General features: G+C 39.9%; 1 protein-coding gene across 1 annotated transcript in view; it reads left to right on the top strand.

Annotated features, from left to right (window-relative positions):
- Positions 1-3317, top strand: part of LGR4 (leucine rich repeat containing G protein-coupled receptor 4) — a 73432-nt gene extending 70115 nt beyond the window's left edge. The window contains exon 18 of the mRNA XM_027735704.2: positions 329-3317. Within this exon, the coding sequence (XP_027591505.1) occupies positions 329-1605 (1277 nt within the window). The 3' untranslated portion in view covers positions 1606-3317. The remainder of the gene's footprint in view (positions 1-328) is intronic.
- The last annotated feature ends 5814 nt before the right edge of the window (positions 3318-9131 follow it).

Genomic DNA, 9131 nt, shown 5'->3' on the forward strand with positions numbered 1-9131 from the left:
AAAATCTCAATAAAATAAAGTATTTGGGTGGCACTACTAAAAGCTATTTTGAGTAGCTAAAAGTAATTAAGTTCGTTTAGCTAGCTTGTTTATACAAAGTGTTCTCAAGTGACCATTCACTTTGGTAATTATTATTTCAGGCATAATTAATTAGTAAATAGCTTCAGCAGAATAGTTTACTTTCAACTGACCTATTTAGCAGTTGAGCTGTGTACTCTATTCATTAATTAATGAGTACTCTTGTAATACCTTTTCAAAATCCTGCTTGTTAAGGCAGAATTTTTTCCTAAATTGGTTGTTCTTCTCTTTGTTTTTTGTTTTCTTCTAGGTGCCTTTAAGCCTTGTGAATATTTATTGGGCAGCTGGATGATTCGACTTACTGTCTGGTTTATTTTTTTGGTTGCTTTGTTCTTCAACCTGCTTGTCATGTTAACAATATTTGCATCCTGTACTACATTGCCATCTTCCAAACTGTTTATAAGCCTGATTTCTGTCTCTAACTTATTTATGGGAGTCTATACTGGTATTTTAACTTTCTTGGATGCTGTCTCTTGGGGAAGATTTGCTGAATTTGGCATATGGTGGGAGACTGGCAGTGGTTGCAGAGTTGCTGGGTTTCTTGCAGTCTTTTCATCAGAAAGTGCCATTTTTTTCCTGATGTTGGCAGCTGTTGAACGGAGCTTCTCTGCGAAGGAGTTCATTAAAAAGGGGAAAAGCAATCGCCAGAAACAATTTCAAATTGCAGCAGTTTTTGCTTTCCTGTGTGCCGTGGTAGCGGGATGCTTACCACTTTTTTATAAAGCTGAGTACTCGGCATCCCCCCTTTGCTTGCCCTTCCCCACTGGAGAAACGCCTTCACTTGGTTTCACAGTAACTTTAGTGCTCCTGAATTCGTTAGCGTTTTTGCTGATGGCTGTTATCTACACTAAACTGTATTGCAACCTGGAAAAAGAGGATCTCTCCGAAAACTCCCAGTCCAGCACGATTAAGCATGTTGCTTGGCTAATCTTCACGAACTGCATCTTTTTCTGCCCTGTTGCGTTTTTCTCCTTCGCGCCGTTGATCACTGCGATTTCTATCAGCCCCGAAATCATGAAGTCTGTTACTTTGATATTTTTCCCGCTGCCCGCTTGCCTGAACCCGGTCCTGTACGTGTTCTTCAACCCGAAGTTCAAAGAAGACTGGAAGATGCTCAGGCGCCACCTGACCAGGAAGAACGGCGCGGTAGCGATCGCCGTCAACGCTCAAGGGGGCTGCCCCGCGCAGGATTTTTACTACGACTGCGGCGTTTACTCCCACCTGCAGGGTAACATCGCCGTGTGCGAGTGCTGCGAGTCGCTCCTTCTGTCCAAGCCCGTGCCCTGTAAACATTTAATAAAGTCTCAGAGCTGCCCCACGCTGGCAGTGGTGCCTTGCCAAAGGCCGGATGGCTACTGGTCGGACTGTGGCACCCAGTCGGCCCACTCGGACTACGCGGACGAGGACGACTCCTTCGTGTCGGACAGCTCGGACCAAGTGCAGGCCTGTGGCCGCGCGTGTTTCTACCAAAGCCGAGGGTTCCCTTTGGTCCGTTACGCCTACAACATACCAAGAATTAAAGACTGAAAAGGCTTTCTGCCACCAGCTGTTCCAATAAAGAGGTATAATGCTTTGCAGACTGTTGCCTGTTCTGACCTTTCGAGCAGGAAGCACTTTTTGTAATCATTGTTTAGTGTCGTTTGTAAAGAAGGGAAGCGGGCAGCAACTTCTTGAGCCATACGTTTTAAAAAAAAAAAAATTAAACAAATAAATCAATTGCCCTGACTGTAAATAATTGGTAAACCAAATTTGTTACCCGATATTTTTACTCTTTCCACGCAACAGTGGTTTCTTTTATACAGTTTTTACATGCTAATGGTGTGTTTCCACATTGTGCTCCAGTTGTACTTTGCTTCTGCTGTTGGCGAGGTAAGTTCTGTTGATTTCCCTCCCACCCCCCCCCGCCAAAGCACAATATAAAGGACAGCTGTTTGATATTATAGAAATTATTTTTAAATGTAACTTTTCTATAATTAAGCAAAAAAAAAAAATCTCTTGCTAGCTTTGTATAGTGTATTCAGCGTTGAATCTCAGGATGAATTTTATTGCAGGGCCAAAAAAGGGATTAATTCTCCCATACGTAACTGTGACAGCAATATAGGAATACTATGTTTGTTTTGTATTTTAAGCCAATATTCAATTAAAAGAAAAAAGGGTTTGTTGCAGTAAAGCACTTGTAATCCACAATATTCTATAGATTAGGGGAATAAGAATATGAGGTTGTCAGGAATAGTAGGGTTGAACATGTTTTTCCAGTGATGATGCATTACTTCAGGTGAACCACAGCAAGTTTCTTCAGTATTATGCAGTCAAGTCATACCATTGGAAGGAATGTTGATGTATCAGGGGGTGTTAGCAGTGCTGTCAGTGTACACAGCTCATGTCTTTGCAGAAAGACTGACTAATGCTCTGCAGCCTATTGAATGTTACAGCACTCCAGTGATACTTATGGATAGACCGAGCAAATGGAGGGAAAATGCAAAGCAATTTGGCAATGAAGAAAAGCATTTTTCCAATTATTTTACTGAGAGTGAAGTACACTCTGTGAAGTCACTGATTTTCACATAAATCAGTGCAATCTTTTTAAACCATTAAAGTCCTGAGACCCTAATGATTTAAGTACAATCAGTGATCCATTTTTTCTATATTTAGTTTGAAATCTGATGGATATAAATTTATGAATGCATGATTAAGTATTTATGTATGTTTCTTGAACAATACACTAAATCAAGAGCAAATCCACTGCCGTCCCAGTCACTCTGGAGACATTCTCAGTAAGAATTAAAGCTAGATTGCTGTTTTGAGAATTAAACTGTACATACTGTTCATACAATGAATTTTTATCTTTGTATTGTAAGTTATTTGATAGAACCCATGATGGAAAATGTGGCTTCAGTTCATTTTGTTAATTAAAGCTACCTCCTAAACAATAGTGGCTGCCAGTAGCAGAGTGTTTAAAATGTGGTTTATATACTTTTTGCATTGTAAATAGATGTGGTTGTATATTGTCACTGTAATAAAAACAGAATCCTTGTATATCAAAATCATGTAGTTTGTACAAAGTATGGGAGGATTATTTACTGTATGCTGTTAATTTTGTAAGCCAAAATATTCACGTGTAAAAAGGGAAGAAAACCAACCCAGAGTTGTTAATTCTTATATTTACACTCATGAATATTACATCTGCAATTAGCATGGAATGTTACACTGAAAGCAAATAAAGGGTACATGAACATTGATTGTTATTTATCTCTGTTTTTCAAAAGTTAAGGCTGAAAATGATGCACAAGTAGAATTATTGAGCATAAATAATGTGTCATCTGCTCTTGGCTGCATGTGGTGAGTTCAGGAAAGAACTGCCAGAAAATTAAGAAAGCTGCCAATTTACATGTGGATTTATGATCTCTGACTAATGCTGTCTTGGCATTCAAAAGATTAAAACCTTCAGTGAGGTGTTTGCCCTCTTACAAAGCAATCTCGTGATTATAGATATTATGTATTGTATTTGAGTTAAAATGTTTTTAGTATGGCTTGGATAATCATACAGATTATAATTTTCATATTGGTACTTTTTTATGTTGAGAGTTGGGTGGTTTGTTTTTTTTTTAATCTATCATTTTGTTAGAGTCACAGTCTGTCCCACATTCCCTCTGTTAAGGTGACACGAACGCTTCTCAAAAAGGACTATAAATGTCAGCTGCCATTTATAATCAGTAGAGAAGGAAATCCAAGCATCAAGCTTCCAAAAAGCAGTGTCAAATATATGGACACCTTGCCTTAAAGCGGTGTTGCGTTAGCAATGTGTGGGATTTTTGTTACCTTTGTACCAGTGGCTTTTTGAGCTGTCCCCTCAGCAGCCTCCTCCTCAGCTAGGCAAAGCTTCCTAACTTCAGTTTTGAGACTCAAACAAGTGAAACCTCACGTTACACCCCTCTGGAGGTCTGCAGAAAATAAATGCTCCGATTTTCTAGAGTCTAAAGCAAGCTGGAACTGTTCTTACGGTGACAGTGTCACATACCTTGCTTCTAGACCTCCAACAAACTGTCATACTGAATTCCAGTGCTGGATTTAGCAGTCAAAAAGGATTTGCTGTTGAATTTAAATGAAAAAATTAGGGCAAGGAGAGAGCATTTTTTTGTTGTTGTTTTTCTTCCTCATCTGCCATTGTGAGGAAGCAGTTTTTTGCAGGGAGACAGAGTCACAAATAGTATTGCCAAAGGTATTCCCAACCTTTCCCCCATTAAGAGTAATTTCTTACTTATGGCTATTAGCCTGCTCTGTGGCAGTATGGTGGGGAAAGTGAGCATTTTCATTCTCTTACAAAAATTATGCATCTGCTTTGCAACTTTTTTGTCTAGAGTCCTTCTGCCTCTTTTCATTTCTTTCCAGTGGGATTTCCTGTGTTTATTCATAAATTTACTCAGAAATTTCAAACTTGCACAAAGATACCTCAGTAATTCTTTTCACTTTGACTACTGTTTTTAAGCCTTCAGCTTTAGTTTACAGGGTAATGTTTTTAATTAAAAACTCAGTGCAGAGTTTGTTCATATGTACTCTCAATAATTTTTAATTTCATAAATGTTTTTGATCTTTTACTGGTAGCATAAGTTTATTTTTTAGCAGGAGACTTGTAATATTACCTTTCACATATTGTACTGTAGAGTCTGACTGATTTAGCACTAGATGTCAGTTAAAGATGATTCAATAAATAAGGAAAGGAAATCTGAAATGACATAATACATCACAAATTGCTGTTTTCTGTACTGTTGTGTACTCTAAGAACTTGGAGGGTGAATGGACTCATATGTTATGTTTCATGGCACTACAGTAATATAAAATATAATTATTTAGATTTTACTTTAGGAATACTAGTTAGTGGTCACTGTGGCGTTTGCTGTAGGGAAATTATTTTGATTTGAGGGTAACAAAATATGAAGTGGTCTCACTGGTTTCCAGTAACAAAAGCATAACCTGTGTCTTGAAAATTTCAACCCAAAAATGAGCAAGTAAATCTGTTACTATCCGATGCTTTAAAAGAAAGACTTTAGGCAGAAGAATAAACTAGCTAAAGAAGTGAAGGCTGTTCAAAAGCAGGAGGACTGTGATCTCCAACTCACAAAAAAAAAAAAGCTGGGTTGAGTGGGAATCCTACCAGTTATTGAAAAAGGTGTGATTTTAAAATAACAAGAGAAAAATTCTCATCTCTAGGCCCTGCTCCTTGGAAGAGATGGCTCCACATCTGCAGTCAGCAGAACCTGGGCTGGGGCTAGTGGTGCGTGCAGTGTACTGCAGCCATGGGAATACACCGTACTGCGGAGGGAAGTGAAGCAATCCAGGACCTCTCAGGTTTCACAGCCTCTAATCAAGCAGAACTACACACTCAGGCACAAAAATAGCCAGTAGACAAGTATAGGCAGTGCTTGTTCAGCTCTGACATGGAGTGTGAGCCAAGTTTCTCCCTCACTCCCGTGCCTGCCGCACTATTTTTTATCACAGTGGAAAATCGGAAGACTTGGGAAACTTCTTAAATTCATCTATATTTGGTTCAAATTTTCTACTCTTTTTAAGGTCACAAGTAAAATTAAGATCTATATTCTTCAAGCTTAAGGCATGTTGTCTAAGCCTCTGTTTCTGTCTAAATTTAGTAATTTTTTTTCCTATAGGATTATGTTTCTATGTTCCTGAATACAAGTGTGGAACTAGACATTACATCTGATCTGATTCTTTTCATTAAATCTGGGTAGTATTCATCAAGTTGAACTGAGAAGATTCCTTCTGCTGGCTTTTGTGTTTTCAGAGATTGTTTATCATATTACAGTTGAATTTCTAAAATTGAAGTACTTCATAAAGAGGAGTTGGCAATTCAAGGTACTTAGTGATTCAGACTAGTTGATTTGTGCCTAGAGTTTAATTCATTTCTATGTCTTTTACCTGTCAAATTGCCTTCTTGATATTTTCTGCAGAAAAGGTTTTCTCAAATATTGTGGATGGCAGTTAGGGAGTACTTGTGAGAAATTTGCCAGGAGCATTGGGATGTTCAGACACATTGATTGGCATGACCAAACAGGTAGAAGGTATAGGTCTGTGAATACATCATGCTGTGTTTACTCTGAATTTTACTCCCTGTTGCTAGATAACTCCAAATGCTTATTCAGTAGTCTGTGGCGGTGTTGGTTCAGTTAGCACTGAAAGACTGAACTGTAGTTTCTTTAGTGAAAAATTAGGATGATTTTGCACGCTGGCATCAACCGTAGGGATGCGTGTGTGTATTTATTCACTACACTCAGTTGTTTGCAGCAACTTCTGTGCTTCACTGTGGCAGTTTGATTTTGCCTGTGGGCTTTAGCACTGTTGGCACTTAATTCTTACCAGGGCAGATGCTTTCTGGCACTCAGTTCACAGAATTAAGGATTTGCCATGAAGCACTGTCCTTGTAACATGCCATTTGCCTGCTTTGTAAGTCCTGCTATGGCCATAGGAGTTGTGTACCTGAACCTGCAGGATTGTTGTTTCAATCCTTAGTATTTTGTTAAATTACGTTGTTTGGGCTCTTACCTTGCCTGTGTTAACTAGGACACAGTGGCTGTGGAGGTGGCTTGACAAGTTGGGCAGAACGGTAAGAGGGATAATAACAATATTATTTTATACTTTCACATCTCTTAGAAGTTGGATGCTTCTGCCATTCCAGTAGCAATGCTTTGATTCCCCATAAGGTGAACTGGCTTTTGCCACCTTCTCTGTGGGCAGTCTTGCCCGACGCCGGTAGCTTGTCACAATGCTAAAGTTTGTTAATAAAAACTATTTGCCCAATATCTGCTCCTGAACCCTAAGAAATTCTCTTAATCTGTATTACAGTATATGGAAGGAAGAGGCAGACTCAAATGTTTGTGTCTTTGGCAAGATTGCTGCTGCCTTGCCGTGAGACACCCATTTCATAGTTTCTGGCCATCCCAGATGATGTGATATGGGCCTCCATCAGAAATGAGAGATGCCCAGTGCAGTGAGCTCCAGAATTCCTCAATTTAGTGACACAAGACGGGGCAACATTTTTTCTATTCATTTAAGACTGTTATTAGTCTTCACTATGAGACAGGCTTTAAGATCGGGGAGATTTTAAAGCCTTCCTAAGATGTTCTGAAATTACCTTGATCTGCAACCTGTTGAAATACTTGAAATTTTCCTGCTTGGAGGAAATGGAGCTTTGCTAGCAGTGCTTGTGTAGCCATGGAGTAAGCAACTTTTATACTACTTTTATTTTTTAGCTGCATGTGGCACATACACAAAACTTCTTGTAAAACCATAGGTGGCTAGTGTTTAACAAAGCTGAGGCACTGGACTGTGTAACTTGTGTCCTAAGAATTCAATCCAATTTGAAATTGTCTTCTTCTTGTAACTTTAATTGGCATGAAACTTAGGTTCTAGTGATATTCTGTTGTCTCCAATACTTAAGTCACCAGCTTAAATTATTTTATTTGTTATTTATTTTAATGATTTTAAATTATTTTAATGGGTGTAATTCATTTGTTAGACACCGTGGCTAGTCATACTTGCTTCTTTGTTGAGCCTGATTATCATCAAATAATCTACTGCAAGTGACTGGAGTTATTTCAGCATCATCAGCATCGATTTGCTGCATAGTGGTGTCGTCAGTATTCTGGGGATGCTTAGATCAGAGATGCATTCAGGCCTTTTTTGTGGGTTTTCTTCAGTTTGCTGGAAAACCATTCCAGATGATCAGCTGGTTATCAGCACATGTGATCCGCGATGGGATAATATTTAGGTTTTTTTCTTTCAGGAACCATAAGGGTATTTCTCCAACCTGCCAAAACTGCAGTTCCCACGAGATGGTAAGACAAATGGAGAAGCTCTACCACTGGAAGGGGAAAGTCACCTCTGCCTCTCCCTTCCAGTTTGTGGCTCTGCATCCCTGGGGCTTGCCTGGTTTTGGCCTCAGCAGATGACAGACTGTGCTAGGACACAGACATATCCCTGAGCTTTAACTTGCTCAGACGAAAGAGTTTGCTTGGCCAAAGAGTTTTCTACTACATTAGTAAGGTTTTGTGGGTCAGTGAAGGGTCTGGTGAGCAAGAGGGAGGGAGAAGTATGTGCTCCTGAGGGACAGGAGAGATGCAGCTCCTTTGGCTGAGAAATTATAGACTGGGGTGCGTGTGGCTCTGCAGCCCAAGAACCAAACAGCCCATCTTAAAATTTCCAAATTATGACCATTTGGGCATTTTTTACATTCAACCTTTATTCAACTAAAATATATATTTCTTGCTAAACTCATACACCTGGAGAATCACCTTCAAACTTCTGTATCTCATGTTAATATCAGTAATGCTTCTGCTTAGTCAGCCACAGCAAAATGAGTCAATGAAGTTTTATAAAAATTTGCCCATTGCTAGTCAGCAGTTATTTCCTTGGTTGATGAAATCTGAAGGCAGTGAAAAGCTTTGGTGATACGTGTTTGTTGCTGATCCTGGGTCAAGGTGGCCCAGCATCAGCAATGAAGAAGGGACTGTGTACCTGGGATTTGGAACCACACTGGAATACTGACAAAAAAATCTACTGGTAAACAAGGATAGGAATATATATATATATATATAAAAAATCTGATTTATTTATAACAGATAATTGTTGCTCATTGGAGAATTAACTGAGAGGAGGGAAGGGAAAGGACACCATTTGCCCAGCAGAGATGTATGAAAACCAAAAGTCTTTAGAATTTTAAATCGGAAACGAGAACAACGGTGGCGACCGAAAGGGGATTTTTGCAATTCAATACAAGTGCGGGCTACAAACTCCGGCTGGGCCGTTAGCAAACGTAACGCCGCCTCCTCCTGATCCATTGCTGTTGTCACCTGCAGGTGAGGCGGCTGGTTCCCGTCTAGTGAACTGGTACACGCGCAAAAACATCACTAAGAAAAGGACAACTGTGAAAAAGTTCCCACAGAACAGATCGCGCGTCAGCCACCGCGCTGCAGATGCTCGGGGCCGGGCCGGGGCGCTGAGGCGGGGCCGGAGGGGCACTGAGGCGGGGCCGGAGGGGCACT

The sequence above is a fragment of the Pipra filicauda genome, unplaced genomic scaffold (assembly GCF_003945595.2).
Source record: "Pipra filicauda isolate LSUMZ 115617 unplaced genomic scaffold, ASM394559v2 scaffold82_size2718185_pilon, whole genome shotgun sequence".
NCBI lineage: Eukaryota > Metazoa > Chordata > Aves > Passeriformes > Pipridae > Pipra > Pipra filicauda.